This window comes from Sceloporus undulatus, chromosome 3, assembly GCF_019175285.1.
Source record: "Sceloporus undulatus isolate JIND9_A2432 ecotype Alabama chromosome 3, SceUnd_v1.1, whole genome shotgun sequence".
In the NCBI taxonomy this organism is placed as follows: Eukaryota; Metazoa; Chordata; class Lepidosauria; order Squamata; family Phrynosomatidae; genus Sceloporus; species Sceloporus undulatus.
In genome coordinates, this window is record NC_056524.1 from 27900543 (window position 1) to 27916534 (window position 15992).

Genomic DNA, 15992 nt, shown 5'->3' on the forward strand with positions numbered 1-15992 from the left:
CATTAGCCTTGGCCTGTAAAAGGTCATTCGAGATCTTAGCGAGGGCTGTCTCTGTGGAATGCCTTGGGCGGAAACCAGACTGAAAGGGATCAAGGATGGAGTTGGTTTCAAGAAACTTAAGACAGCGCGAATAAACAACCCGTTCCAAAACCTTAGAAAGAAAGGGGAGAAGAGAAATCGGACGATAGCTAGACAAAGAGGAGGGGTCAAGAGAAGGTTTTTTCAGAATTGGGGAAATGAGAGCATGTTTGAAGTCCGATGGGAAGGAGCCTGTAGAGAGAGAGAGATTGAAGATATGGAGAAGCGAGGGTAGAAAGGAGGGAGCTATAGAGATTAGAAGACGAGTAGGAATAGGATCAAGAGGACAGGTAGCAGGTTTGGAAGAGTTCAGAAGTGTAGAGAGTTCATCCAAAGAGGCAGGAGGAAAGACAGAAAATTTGTTAGGCGAAGGCGATAGAAGATTAAGAGCAGAAGAAGAATCAGGAGGGACTATCTCAGAGCGAATGGTGGTAATCTTAGAGATGAAATAGTTAGCAAAGTCATTAGGAGAGAAAGATGAAGAGACAGGAGGAGAGGGAGGTTTAAGCAAAGTGTTGAAGGTGGAGAACAAACGCTGTGGGCACCTCTCATTGGAAGAGATCAATGATTTGTAATAATTCTGTTTTGCCATAGAGAGGGCGTGTGAGTAGGACGAAAGAACAAATTTGAAATGGATAAAATGAGCCCACTCTTTGGACTTTCTCCAAAGACGTTCGGCCGCTCTAGAGCAGGACCGGAGAAACTTAATGTTGGGGGTAAGCCAGGGCTGAGGTCTAGTCTTGGAGGAAGAAGTGCGTACAGAGACAAGGGCAAGATGGTCAAGAGTCGAGGAAAGAGTGGAGTTAAATAAAGACATTGCTGAATCAGCAGAATCCCTGAGATTTAGGGAAGAGAGAGATGAATCCAGCGTCAGACCAAGATGGTTAGAGTCGACAGATTGAAGATCACGAAAAAGACATTGAATAGTATGGCAAGGAGGAGGAGTATAAGTGAGAGCAAAGGAGATTAAATGATGGTCAGATAGTGGAAAGTCAAGTGCCAGGTAGTCAGAAATGGCGCAGTTTGCAGCAAGAACTAGGTCAAGACAGTGACCAAGAGAATGAGTTGAAGAGTTGGAGTGTGGTTGGAGGCCAAAAGAAGCTAGCAGAGAGTTAAAGCGAGATGTTGTAGGGTTATTGGAATCGTCAACGTGGATATTAAAGTCACCTAGGATCAAAGTGGGGACTGAATCTGAAAGGAAGAATGTCAGCCATGATTCAAAGTCAGATAGGAACTGGATAGCAGAACCAGGAGGGCGATAGATGACTGCAACCCGGAGCTGTAGAGGAGAAAAGAGTCTAATAGGATGAAGCTCAAAGGAAGAGAAATGATAGCTGGGGGGAAAAGAAAGAACTTGATACTGGCAGGAGTTAGATAGCAAGATACCAACCCTTCCTCCTCAACCCTCAGGACGGCTTGTGTGCGTGAAGGAGAGACCGTCAAAAGAAAGGGCAGCGGAGGTTGCAGTATCATGGGCTGGGAGCCAGGTTTCTGTGAGAGCAAGGAGATTAAGGGATTTGAAGAGGAAAAGGTCATGAATTGCTGCTGCTTTAGGGGCAGCAGAGCGACAGTTCCAGAGGGAACAGAGGAAGGGAAGCAGGGAGACTGGGAGAGGTCGAATGGGGATCAGGTTAGGAGAAATGTGGCGAGCCATGGGAAGGATGGGGTTCGCAGAGAAAAGAAAGAGGTGAAGCTGGCTTTACAATTAAAGGTCAGCAACAACAACAATAACAATAATGACAAAAACAATAATAATATAACCAGCTCAGGCCTTCTGGGTAGGAGTCCGATGCAAGCAGGAAGTTCTTCCAGGGAGCACAGGTTATACTTGTCCTTCTTCCTGTGGAGAATTCCGGGACCAGCAGGAGAGTGAGATGAAGCCAAGAGCCTTCTGGGAAGGATAGAGTTTCTTTGTGTAGGGCTGATGGGAAGCCCTACCTCCTGCTTTCCCTCAAAGCCATAGATGGAGCCAAGAGCCTTCTGGGAAGGGTAGAGTTCCTTTGTGTAGAGCTGATGGGAAGCCCTACCTCCTGCTTTCCCTCAGAGGCAGAGATGAAGCCAAGAGCCTTCTGGGAAGGGTAGAGTTCCTTTGTGTAGGGCTGATGGGAAGTCCTACCTCCTCCTGTTGAGACTGGCAGTCTTAATCTGTCCTCATATTCAGGGGAACCAGCCCAAGACCTCATCAATTTTCATGACATTCCCCTCAGCTACTGTTTCAGGAGGCTAAATGGGGCATGACTGAAACAGGGGGAAACTAGGGAGTAGGGTTTGTAGATTCCATACCACCACTCTGTCTTTGCTCCCATAACATTTCTCCCATTGTTAGTAGATAATCTGAATCCATACTCATTCCTTATTCATCTTGTTTACAGTTAGAAGCTAAACAAAACAATTGCACAATAAATGGATTGTTATAATAGCTTCTCTATACTACAAGGGAGGCAGATGGCTTACCTAATTTTTTCCAAGGCTTTTGTAACCTGCTCTTGCACAATATCATAAAGTTTGACTTGGAATCCACCTGAGGCAAAAACCATGGCCCAGCTGCATCCGATGATTCCACTAATGAGAAAATTAAAAGGAAAGACAGTTGATATGTGTAATTCATTACTGGTATCAATAGTAGTCAAAAGGAACAAGTAATAAAAATTAGTATCAGTCTTTTCTATTTGAACTTTTATTTAAAGGCAACAATCTGAACATAGGCACTTGGCCATATAAACTATATAATTTCTGTATGTGACCTTATAGCACCTTTGAGACTAACTAAAAGAAAGAAATTGGTAGCATGAGCTTTCATAGACTTAAGTCTGATTTTACAGACTAACACAGCTATAGCTAGGCTTTTCTGATTAGTCATCATTACTTGGTTCATACCCTAGAACATCTTAGATGTTCCATGCATTTCTTACTCTAGATCTTTCAAAACATATATTGAATTTCCAGTTGATGGAGCCAATCAAGAGTTAACATATTAAGCAGAGTGGAAACACTGGGTTATATGGGTTTTTCCCAAAGAACCATAAAACTATTCTCTTGCCTAAAGTTTTTGAATTCTAGTATTCACAGGGCATTTCTGGTTAGAAATCTTGTACATTTGTGGGTGACAGGAGGCTGGCTCCTTCATGCAATGTTGATCATTCATATGACCAAGTGTGATACGGATATACAAAGATTCAGCTGTATATATTAGTATCCTTTAAGAGAGCATGAGTCCAATTCTCCAGTGCACTTACAGAATTTCCAGTCGTGTATTATATGAGCAAAGTCTAAGCCATATTTGTAGTGAAGGAATTAGTCATTATTTCTACCAGGTCAATTTAGGGTACATTCAACTTTAATGCAATATGGCTTAACACATTCAAATCACCCTAACTGTTCTTCCTTGGACTGGATATTTGTTTGAGGCATAGGGAAACTTATCATCTTTTGACAGTTGTGTAAGTCAGCTGTGCTGCTATTCCTTAAACTGGGTAGACATTTAAGGCATGATGAAACTTACTGGCTTTTACACACTTCTGGTGCATATTAATCAATGTCAGGTAAGTTAAAATAGGGTGTTAGAGAACAAACATGTTATATAAATATACTTTAGATCTTTTATATATATTCCAAAGTTTAGACTTCAGATCAAGAGTCAGCATGGTATAGAGGTTGAGCATTGGGCTATGTATGACTGGAAGCTAGGGTTCAAACCGCTGCTCAGCCATGGAAACCCATTGGGTAACGCTGGGCAAATCACACTCCCTCAGGCCTCAGAGGAAAGCAAAGGCAACCCTGCACTGAACAAATTTTGCCAAGAAGCCTCTGTAATAGGGTAGTTTTAGGGTCATCATAAATCAGAGACGACTTGAAGACATACAACAGTACTTTAGATCAAAGACTCAGGCCTTCAGCAGGTATTTATTTGTTGTGTATATTTTTGGATTACATATATGACTTGATCCTATGAAATACGGGGTAGTTGCATTCTCGGTCTGTCGGTTTGTCTATCTGTCCATCCTTCTTTTTCAAAGAAAATATACTTGAATTGCAAATTACTCTGAGCACAGTAGCTTTGCAGCCACATTGGTCCGGCGAGCATACCCATCCAATTTTGTATAAGATACATAGATCCACCTCTTTGAATAGGATTGGAATATCTTTATCCCACAGATGCTTTTTGATATCTTGTTTTTAATTGTTAATTCCTTATGTATTTTATTGTTGCGCTTGTATTTGTATTTTATACAAGGTTGTAATCCCACCTCGATCCACCCGGGAGAGGCGGGAAAATATAAATAATTTTTTATTTATTATTTATTTATTTATATGACTGGAAGGCTGGGAAAAAAGGTCTGAAGAGAGACAAGATGAATCTAAATCAAGTCAGTGGTTATTGAAGGGTGTAGTTATCACTATAGATTATAACACTCACCAAAGATCAGATGTGACAGAATATTAGCTCAACATTATGCCATTCTGTAGCCAGACAGTCTGTACAAATGCCTGTACTTAATTTAAATGTAAGTATGTGTCATCAAAAACAAAACAGGCTATTAACGTTTTTTAGTGGAGAAATTGTTTAGAAGTCTTTCAAAAGTACAAAAAATTACATAGTCTTAAATATTTTTTATCTAGCAAACACTGTAAATAAAGTGAAATGTATTCACCGATGTAGTCAAAGATGTATACATTTTCCCATTTTTTGTCACAAAATAGCTATGTCTAAAAGATAAGCTATAATACAATATACAACTATAAAGCAGCAAAAGCCAAAAGCACAAAATTTCCATTAATTTCAAAAGAAAGTGAAACAAGAACTGTGTACTTTCTTTAAGAAAACAGAAAACTATACAACAACCAGTTCCAGCAACCTGGCAAGTAGGTCAACAAATGTTGCTAGTGCACAAAAACTGTTTTAATTTCCTGTCCTAACATACAATCTCTGGAAATCTCTATGGCAAATTGCAAACCTTAATTCATCCTTGCAATACATATACAATATTGTGTGTGTGTGTCTGTCTGTCTGTCTGTCTGTCTGTGTAGCTTAACAAGTAGCTATATGTACCTACTTGTATGCAGCTATACAATACATATAATTCATCCTTGCAACACAAGGCAAGATGAACTCTGAATGGAATGTATGAAAATATGAATGAAAGAGATTTTTACTTGATCAAACGTAAGCAGCTCTTTCCAATTTCGCAAGTTAATATTTAAAGAAAGGAAAAGTCCGAAGGGTAAGCTATACGTGAGAGAAAAAGGTACACTGAGTTCCTTGCAGCTTTTAAAAACTGACTAGCATGCTCTACTGACCCCAATCAAAACTGCAAAAGGCCTAATACAGGCTCATTAGAATTAAACGATACTGTAGTGGAAAGGGGAGGATACCAAGTGGATTGCCTCCCATGCCAAACAGATCTTCACTGACTAGTGGGTGTTGATTTTCACCAGGGGTGTTTCCATACAAGTCTTTAACTATTTAATTGCTCTGCCTCCATTTTTCAGTTTCAGCAAACACACCCACCCATATTTCTCCACTCCTTATTTTATCCTTCTTTAGAAAGGAAGGAAAATCCATTTACAGATAAAGATTGGACAGCTGCAATTCCAAGATTCTAAGAGTCTGAATTGTGCCACAGAAAGAAAGAGTTAGTTTCCCTTCCTCCTTCTTGAACGCACTTTCCAGCAACTTGAATTGACTTTTAAAAAAAGAATCATTCAAGTTCAAGTAATGAGTTTAACATCATATGTACTTTTGCCCTTAGCTGTCCTGCAGTAAGTGTGTGCTTCTTTGGGCCAAGGCAAAAAGGCTACTTTTTAAGGATCTCAAGATAATCCCAGTCTAAAGTAAACCAAGGGTGGGCAACTCTGGCCTACCCAATGTCCAGCTACACCTGAAGGGCCACCAGATGCATCTGAGGATGTTAACTTAAGTCTATGAAAGTTCATACTGCCAACTTCTCTCTTTAGTTAGCCTCAAAGGTACTACAGGATCTCTCTAAATACTGATTCTACAGACTAACACAGCTATATTTTTGAGTTCTACCTCCGTAGGGCTACAGTTGCCCATGTTAGATTTCCATATGTCATGGTCAGTCTGTTATGCAGTACAGTGGGCCCTTGTTATTCCCTGGGGTTTGGTTTCAGGATCCACCGTGGATAACAAAATCTGTGGATGCTCAAGTCCCATTAAATATAATGGCATAGCAAAATGGTGTCCCTTTTATAAAATGGAAAATCAAGATTTGATATTTGGAATTTATACTTTTTTTGAACATTTTCAAGCCATGGGTTCTTGAATCTGTGGATAAAGAATCCATGGATAAGGAGGGCTAACTGTACAATGAAGCAACCTGGTCCAGGAAGCCCCAACATGTATGAAAAAATAGAAGTCAAGAATTGATGTCTGAAAGTGCCGCAGGACATTTTAAAGACTGGTGTATGCATGTGTGTGTATGTGTAAAACATGATGGCATAGGGCAGCCAGGAAATAAAATTACTTGGACAGAATCAACACTGACTTGTTAACAGATGTTCACCGTAATCAAGTAAAATAACAGAAGATTAATCTCTTTTAGACCTACAGATTTTGCAGATCTCAGCTTCTACTAGTATACAAGTACAGTACTAGTAGCCTCAGGAAACCATTAAGTGTTTGTTATCTGATAGCCTCTTTGCAAAATCACGTGGACAGTGTCACATCCCGGACCTCTGACAAAGAGACTCAGAAAGAAACATTTTGAAAGAAAATTATCAGGCAGATAGAAGACAGCTGTGGAACAAAAACTGGAAGTACATTTCACAAATTGCTGAGTAAGCTGGAAAATGTACGACATTATAAACACAAGCATTCTAGAACTAGGAAAACAAGATACATTATCAGTACAGTAATGTTAACACCCAGGCAGAATTTAGATACCTGCAGTCATAATACATGAACCAGTTAAGCACATATCAGCTTTTCTTGAGCATGACTTAGGACTATATGAAGCCATGCTGTAACGTCTCAAAAAATGCTTAAGTTGCATTAGGCTTTAGAAAAAAAATTCACAATGCAGTCTATTGTAAATATTATTCCCATAAAATTAAATCTAGAGTGTACAAAGTTATCATCATACACTGATCTTTGGAAATATGCAAATTCTTTGCTTTAAATGCATATGTGAATGCTGACTTTACTAAATTTTAATAAGGATTGGAATTTTATATTCACAAAATTAACAGTCTGGCTTTGGTTTGTTTATTCCTAATCCTTGGGGAGAAAAGCTGTCACACTTTTTGTGTAAATTTTGGTTTTTCTTGTGCAACAATGCAGCTATCATTCATTTTCCTGAGGATAGCAGATTATACTTAGCTGTTCAGGATGGAGTCTACCCCAGTTTTCTAACACATTAAAAAGAACACTGCATTTTGAGGCTTCATTTCCCTCCAACCATGGAAACCCACTTTCCTTGGGCGAATCACACACTCTCAGGCATACAGAAAGGCATGGCAAATCTCTGATCTTGCCAATAAAACCTTGGCATAAGGTGGAGCTGACTTGAAAGAACAGCACTACAATAAAAGTATTACTCAAGTGTTGTAATTTTTTAATTGTTTATTACTTGTTCTCTTAAGAGTGCACTTCAGGTTAGTAATTGTGCTGGAGCAATTCCACGTTGCAGGCTACTAACAATACACAATGATACACAACAACGTCTGTTGTATTCCAAGGTATATTCAAAATAAAGCATACTTTTAGTGACACAGGTCCAAAACTCACTGCAGAAAGAATCCAGTTTGAGACCACTTTAACTGCCCTGATTGAGTGCTAGAGGATCCTGGGAACTGCAGTTTATTGTGGCACGAAGCTCTCTGGCAGAGAAGGCTAAATGTCACACAAAACCACATTTCTAACATTCCTAGCATTGAGCCAGGGCACTTAAAGTGGTCTCAAACTGGATTATTTCTGCAATGTGTTTTGGACCTTAGTTGACAAAAAGTCCATGAATTTACAGTTACATATGCTTAATCACATATGGTACAAACAATTCAGAAGCCAGTGCAGAATTCTTGCTGGTTTAACAACACAACTCCCGCACAGAATCAACTGCTGATTGACCTTTGTTCTGTGCCAGCTGAAGTGTAAAGGTTGCTGAAAAGTAAACTCTTTGCCAGTTGGTGTTCCCATTAGGGGCAAAGCTTGACCTTACCATCCACATACCACTGGTGAGTGATGCGTAACCTGAGTGCAGCCCCTAACCCTTAGTCAAGCATCACATGACAACGTGAAAGACACATGCTCCTAACAATTCACACCTCTAAGCTCAAAAGAGTGGGAAGCCGTTGTGAACATATGTTCATGCCACTCTGTTGGAAGACTTTGCTGGATCAAGGCTGAAATATCCAGTAAGAAATACATGACAGCACTTTAAAAAACTTATCTAGTAAAACAGAAGCCTAGGCAAGATACCTTTTGAAGTAATGTTATCCCTGCAATCATTTACACAGCAGCAGCTATGAATTTACTCTTACTTTAATCAGTAGTCACAACCAACTTACATAAAAGAAAATAGATATAGAATGAGCACACAATTATACTTTATTTGAATGCATGAAACCAAGCTATTCCTTCAAAAGTCAAAAGACACACAAGACTACAGTGTATTATAGCTTGACAAAACCAATTGTGCTGTAATTAAACTTCTCCAAACAGATGGCCTATTAAGATATGGGTTTTTTTTAAATGGGAAAGGATGCTTTAACCTGTTTTTTAACCTGTTACATTGAGCTTTTGGAATACGCAATCTACGTATTAAGACAGCTTGACAAACTACAATTGTGCTGTAATTTATTAAGCATACCCAAAAAGATGGTTAATAAGATATGATAGTATTTTTCCCCAGTATCTTCTTTTAAATGGGAACGGATGTTGACTGATTTATTTTTTTAACCTGTTACTTTTAGTGCCTCGAGAATATCCAATCCGTGTTCTGCTTCCAATGCTGAGGAGGTCATTTATACAGATTAAACTTTACAAAATAATTAAAAACAGTTTAGGTAAATGGTTCTATCGACACCATGGAAAGTTACTCATTTGCCTCCACACCTCCCAGCAATAGCAGCCAGTGCCAATGTCAACAAATTGTGTGTGGTTGTGGCTTAGGCACAAAAAGGAGAACTATACTCTACATGCCTAGCATCCAGAGTCCATGATTTTTAGTTTCCCTCCTCTGGGATGATCAGGAATCCTCCTTTTCCAGGACAAGTCCTCCATTTCCACCTTCTGCCCCAAAACGTCCTCCATCTTGGTCATGACAGAGAAGCATGGATTTCTGCTTACAGGAGTGTTTTTAACCTTTTATTTTGCAAATGTCCCTACATACATACATACATATAGAAAAGCAGTGATAAGCATTCCAGGGGGGACCTAATAACTGCAAAGGAGGACAAGGCACCTCAAAATGGAGGACATTCCAGGATGTTTTATATAAATATATATATATATATAATATCCTGGAATATCCTCTATTTTGAGGTGCCTTGTCACAGTGAACACCTCAAAATAGAGGACATCCCAGAATAACATACATAATCCTGGGATGTCCTCCATTTTGAGGTGCCTTGTCCTCCTTTGCAGCTATCTGATGCCCCCTGGATGCTTATCCCAGCCCCAGTGGCATTAAGCCCCCTCCTCCTCCAGGGCTTTACCTGCCCACAATGGCCACCCGTGGCTGCAGAGGCTCCATCTTGCCAGATGCCAGGTGCAGGACCCGAAGGAGAACTCTCCTCCAGGGAACCTCCTTATAGGAAGCGCTGGCTCCCCACCCCCACCTCCAGAGATGTTACGGCCGCTCCCATTGGCTCCTGGGGAAGCAAGGGCAGCTCCTATTGGCTCCCAGGATCCCCTCAACGGCTGTCCTCTTGTGGTCCCCCAACTGTGCTCTTTAAGGGGATTTTGGACTTCAGCTCCCAGAAGCCTCAGCCACGTTGGCCAATAGTGAGGGATTCTGGGAGCTGGAGTCCAAAAGCCTCTTAAAGAGCACAGTTTAGGGGGCCACTAACCCTTTGTGTGGGTTATAAGATAATAATTTGTTGAGGGAGACCCCTCAGTCACATTCCCTTCAGTATCCACACTACACAAACAACCCGGTTTGAGACCGCTTTAACTGCCATGGTTCAAGAATTTCTGGGAGGTGTAATCTGTTGTGGCATCAAAACAAAGGTGTGGAGCCATGGCAGTTAAAGGAGAGGGAGGTTTCCCAAACCACACTGCAGAAATGATCCAGTTTGAGACCGCTTTAACTGCCCTGGCTCAGTGCTAGGGAATCCTGGGAAGTGTAGTTTGCTGTGGCACCAGAGCTCTCTCTCTCTCTGACAGAGAAGGCTGAATGTCTCACAAAACCACAGTTCCTAAGATTCCCTAGCAAAACCATACTGCAGAAATGATCCAGTTTGAAACCGCCTTAACTGCCCTGGCTCAATGCCCTAGGGAATCCTGGGAACTGTAGTTTTGTGAGACATTGAGACTTCTCTGTCACAGAGAGAGCTGTGGTGCCAAGACAAACTACAATTCCCAGGATTCCCTAGCACTGAGCCAGAGCAGCTAAAGTGGTCTACAAACTGGATTCTTTCTGCAATGCGGATGCAGACCAAGTCTTATGCTACAACTCTGGTCCAAAGTTTTCATTAAAGACAGTCTTAGTTCTATTGTTCTGGTTGTTGTGTGCCTTCATTTTTTACCTATGGTGACCCTAGGGGTTTTCATGGCAAGTTTCTTCAGAGGGGGGTTGTGGCACTGCCAATCTCTGAGGCTGAGAGAGTGTCACTTGCTTAAGGTCACCCAGTGGGTTTCCATGGCCAACCAGGGATATGAATGCTGGTCTCAGAAGTCGTAGTTCAGTGCTCAGATGATTACAGCAAGATGGATCTCAAGTTGGAGTTTATCACACTGGGGCTGATTTCAGCATTAAAGAGAGATTAAAGCGCATTTAAAGCATCCCGCAAATGAAGCGGAAATGGCAAGTAATTGCACGAATGATGATCACACGCAATTGCGCAAATAAAGTGATATCAGAAATGCATTGTTGCTGAAATCCCGAAAGTAAAAAGATGCGCATTAATGCTTCTTTGTGACTACTTCAATGGCAGGTTTTGTGCAATGTCGTGTGAAATCGTTACGTGTAATTACTGGATTTTTCCAGGATATTCATGGGATAAACTCCCAGTCTCCTTCGTGTGATAAATTCCATTTTCAGCATTACTGCCATGGTAATTTCCCCAATAGGAAAGATTGCCAGGATCTTTGTTTTCCTCCTTCAGAAAAATATTTGTATGAAAGGAACTTCCAATTTCTGTAACACCAAGTAGATTGTGGTGTACTTACCACAACCTACCATTTAAGTGAGCGAGGAAATTTGGAAAAGATCAGACCATGTACCAGATTTGTGTTGACTGAGATAAACATCCATATTTTCAAATGTCAGCCAAGAGGATTTTAAAAGGAACAATTGCTCCAAATTGAGTTTTGATTGATATTTAAACTCTTTTAATATCTTAACTAAAGCCGAATGTTCCTCCCATTAGCTCTTCCTAATATTTAATTTGTTAGTAAAAGACTGCTAAACCATAATCCAAAATTTATGAAGAATGAGAAAGGAATAGGTCCCTCAAAAAATCCAGTTTCAGTTCTTGCTCATTACTCCATGTAGATAAGTCATGAATGTGCTGCCAAATGAGAACAGGGTTAGGATGGAATGAATTATACATTTTACCATTACAAATATTTTTCCCATTATGAATAATGAGAACACTTCCACATTAGTTAAACCAGTAAACTACTGCATATGAGAGCCCTCCCTCCAATCCATCTGCCTTGGTCCAGGCCTCAGAGGGAGAGAAGAACCACTGGACCTCATCCCCTTTCCCTCCACCATTCCCTTTTCCTTTTGTTTCATGTCTTTTAGATTGTAAGCCTGGGGGCAGGGAACTGTCTGATTAAAAACAATAATTGTAAGCCGCCCTGAGAGCCATTAGGGCTGAAGGGCAGGATATAAATGCCTAAATAAATAAATAAATATCAGCGGTAATCTTGGTACAGATGTTACTGGGTTCAGTTTCAGGATTTCAGGTAGCAATGATGGGAAATTACTTATAACCGATACCTTTGAAGAGTTGTTGACTATCTGATACTTCTGGATAAAAGGGGTCACAACCTGATTTCAGACAAGACAAATCCTTAAATCCTACCACCCACACCTTATCAGTAATAGCAACCAGAATGATCAAGAGTCAAGGTTCAAGGTTTCCCAAGTTTATTTTATGGAGTTACAAGCTTCAAGACTGCTTTCAGGAGAAATAATGACAGACGGTGGAAGAGCCAGGAAAGGAGGCAATCATAGCTGTCATGGGAGGTGGGGTGCTGACAACGCTTGTAAAATGGGAGTGCCGTATGTGAAAGATGCAAGTTGTGTCATTATTCATATATAGTGTGAGAACCACCGAGTAACAAAGTACTTAGTTTTCATTTATTAAAGTAAGCACTTGGCTCCATAGATGAAAAACAATCCAATTTCATCTTCGTTCAATCCACGCTTCATCCCACATTGTCAGCATTATTACCGAGCTGCCCAATTTTAATTTTCAGGTCAGACATATGGACAACTTTTTAAAAATTGTTTTTAAAAATGTTCCTTCAAACAAACAATAAAACTGGTTAATCTTACGACAATACAGAGAAACTTAAAATTGCTTTCAACCTATACCATGTTCTTTTGCCAAACAAAATACATCTTTAGTCTGGGCAGCATGAAATCACTATTTTTCTTGTCGAGATTATTGATCTGTAATTCCCACTATCCTTGTGTGTTATTTTTTAAGAAGGATTCTAAAGATTACAGAGACTCCTGGGGCACTTAAAAAGTAACAAATTCCTGGAGAGAAGATATTAATAAAAACCGCAAATAATCAGCTCCACAAAAGTCAAAGCCACAAATATAGAGAGCCAACTATATCCTGCCCTGCTATCGTTTTTGGGGGTTGGGTGGGGGTTAATCTAAATAGTAGCATAAAAGGATTAGTCATATTGATAACAAACCCTAAGATGAAAGTTAATCCTACATATGCTACTGAATTCAAAATATTAATTTACCAACTTAAACCCAAAATAACTCCATGGGACTAACTTTTGGATGGGACTGTAATTTTCCTGCAGATGAGTTCGACAATGTATAACAGTGAAGTTAGGCTGGTTCTTCTCTGTCTGGGAGCAAACGCCTGTTGATCTAGTGATTGTTCAGGAAAAGTGTGTTTGGGTAGCAAGGGAGAGTATACAAACCAATCTTGCACTTTCATCCACTGATAGAGATGAAGGAGAAAGGGACACCTGAGGATATCGTATACAAATATTTACCCTGATAGCTGAGACAGATGCCCATTAACAAGACTGCTACGGATCACTCACTGCCTTATGTGCCATGAAGCGTAATAGTTGTGGCTTTCTTTTTCTACTTATCCACATTGTCAGAAAAGGGCTGCACTTAAAGGAGATATTAAACAATTGGGGGTTTTTTTATGTTTTGATTTTTGGGGGTGCACTGTTGTATTTCAACAGTTCTGAGAAGCTCTTTCAGATAACTTTTTCAGTTAACCCTTTTTGACTTTTTCAGTTAAGCTTTCTTCAAAATAAAAGTTGCATGTGCTTATGATACAAACAATAAAAATTAAACAGTACATTTTCCTAGTATATATAATAATCTTTAATCCCTGAATGCATCTTGTCTCATGGACATTTCCTTTTAACATTTGGCATTATCATATACCAGTCATTCACAAAGTGTGCTCCACAATAAAGACAACCAGTGTGCCATAAGAAATAAAGGTAATTAAATAATTAAACATTCCTAGCTGCAACAAAGGGAACACATGTAGTATATCCCTGCAAGATGGATTCACTCTTTTAGGCCCCATTCCCACTCGCTCATTTGCTCTGGATAGAACTGGGCAGATCCGGTTGCCCCCATACCGAATCTGCTCGGAAAGAAGTTCTCACTACTCTTTACCTCGATCGAAGCAATTTGCCCCTCTGAAGTTCACATTTGCGGTACTAGTTTAAAATGGAGCTTCCTTTGTTGTCAATCAAATTCACTTCTGCTTTCGTCAAAGGTGACATATCTTACAGCCATTGACCAAGCGAATGGGTGCTTTCCCCCTCCTTTTAAAAAAAAAACTGGCAGCAGTATGCACATATTCTATCAAATTTAAAAACCTCCAGGGGTGTGTGTGTGTGTGTGTGTTGTGTGTATTTGGGCCATTACAGATCATGGCAACCCTAAAACGACCCCATCCTGGGATTTTCTTGGCAAGATTGCTTCTGAGGAGATTTGCCATTGCTTTTCCCCTGAGGCTGAGAGAGTGTGACTCCCCCAAAGTCATGGGTTTCCACAGCCTTCCCTCTGAATGCCAGCCTCTAGCTTCCCCTTCGCTTCCAGCCCAGCATTTCCTCCTCTTTGGAACCTCTTCCCTTCCCTTCCCTTCCAGCCCAATGCCACCTCCGAAGCCCTTGCCTCCCCCCCCATGCCAGCCTCTTCCTGTCACAATGATAATCATAATAATACCTCACCTCAGAATGCCATCTCTGCATCTTCTTTCTTTGCTTTCCTTCCGATTGCCACCCCAGAATGCTTTACATACACATACACATAGGTAGCAAGAGCATTCACACATTGTATCAATTTGCCAAATTTAAACGGAAACACAAGCATTCACATATTCTGTCACACACACACACACACACTCACACACACATAATTTTTTTTAAATGCCACTTGCAAAGTGAGGTGCTGTGCCAGCAGCAAGCAAATGAAAGGGAAACATAGCACAAGCAGACACATCTATCAATATGTATCAGCCTGTAGAACAAGAATTTGCACAATCTGTCAAAAATAAATTTACAAAAGAAAGAGAGAGAGAAAAGGCTGCTTGGAAGAGGGGAGGCATGTTCTGCCCTTTGCCCTCCTTCCCCTGAACGTGACCTGATCATGACCAGGGCCAAGTTCACATTTCCTGGCAGCAGGGAAGAAACGGGTTTTCCTAAAAGACACAGGAAATAATCCACTTTTGGAAAAACCGCTCCAAGGGGGATTTGCCCTGGATCGAGTGTGAAAGACTCTAATTCTGATGTGTTTAAAACGGTGCCAATGGGAACTTCCGACTTTTAATCCGAGTTACAATTCAGTTCAGAAGGTAGTTTGAATGGCCCCTTAGCTTTCCTTTCAATCATCTTCCATTGCAGTCAAGTAATTTGTCTTCATCACCTTCAAGTAGGAATGGCTGGAGTGCTAAATCATTGTCCATGTAGAGATATAGAAGAGGTGCCTGATTTTTAGACTTTCGTTTCTGCATGATTAAATCCTTAGGACATGCCTTTTTCCAGTTAGTAAGCAATTACATGAACTCAGAGCAACCTGGGATGGAGATTGGGCTCTTAATAAAGAAGTTTAAAGTAGAAGTAAAACTTAAATTTTAATTCAGGAAAAATTATCTGTGGGGTCATGTAGAAATCAGTGACCAGAATCTCCCACTTAAAAAAGGACTCATACCAGTTGGGTTGAGTGAGTCAAGCAGGGTTGTTTACTGAGGATTCCCTAGCACTGAGCCAGAGCAATTAAAGTGGTCTCAAACTGGATTATTTCTGCAGTGTATTCTGAACCTGACAGTCAACTCTCTTCCCTGCACAATCTTCCCTCCTCCAGTATGTCAGCTCCACAGTCTAGTCATGGAACAACAACAAAAAAAAAAGAAAATAATTAAATTGTAATTTAATTTCACTTTCCCAGAGATAGCTTCTTTTTACTGAGAATCTGATAATCCTATAACTATAATATATCAACTAGTTCAATCGTGGACACTTTGTTTTCTGAATTAAACCTGAAAAGTCTGTTTTTGGCTTG

The 15992-nt window shown here is 40.3% G+C and overlaps 1 protein-coding gene across 3 annotated transcripts in view; it reads right to left on the reverse strand.

Moving 5' to 3' along the window:
* The window catches only part of CRYL1 (crystallin lambda 1), a 48147-nt gene extending 38247 nt beyond the window's left edge, over positions 1-9900 (reverse strand). For 2 of the 3 annotated variants that reach the window (XR_006102769.1, XM_042456513.1), the window contains exons 1-2: positions 9754-9900; positions 2533-2640 (exon numbers count right to left, since the gene is read on the reverse strand). Coding sequence is in view for 2 of the 3 variants with exons in the window: in XM_042456513.1 (XP_042312447.1) it covers positions 2533-2640; positions 9754-9791 (146 nt within the window). In the remaining variant the exon portion in view is untranslated. The remainder of the gene's footprint in view (positions 1-2532; positions 2641-9753) is intronic. The other variant, XM_042456514.1, reaches the window with a different exon arrangement.
* Positions 9901-15992: the final 6092 nt, after the last annotated feature.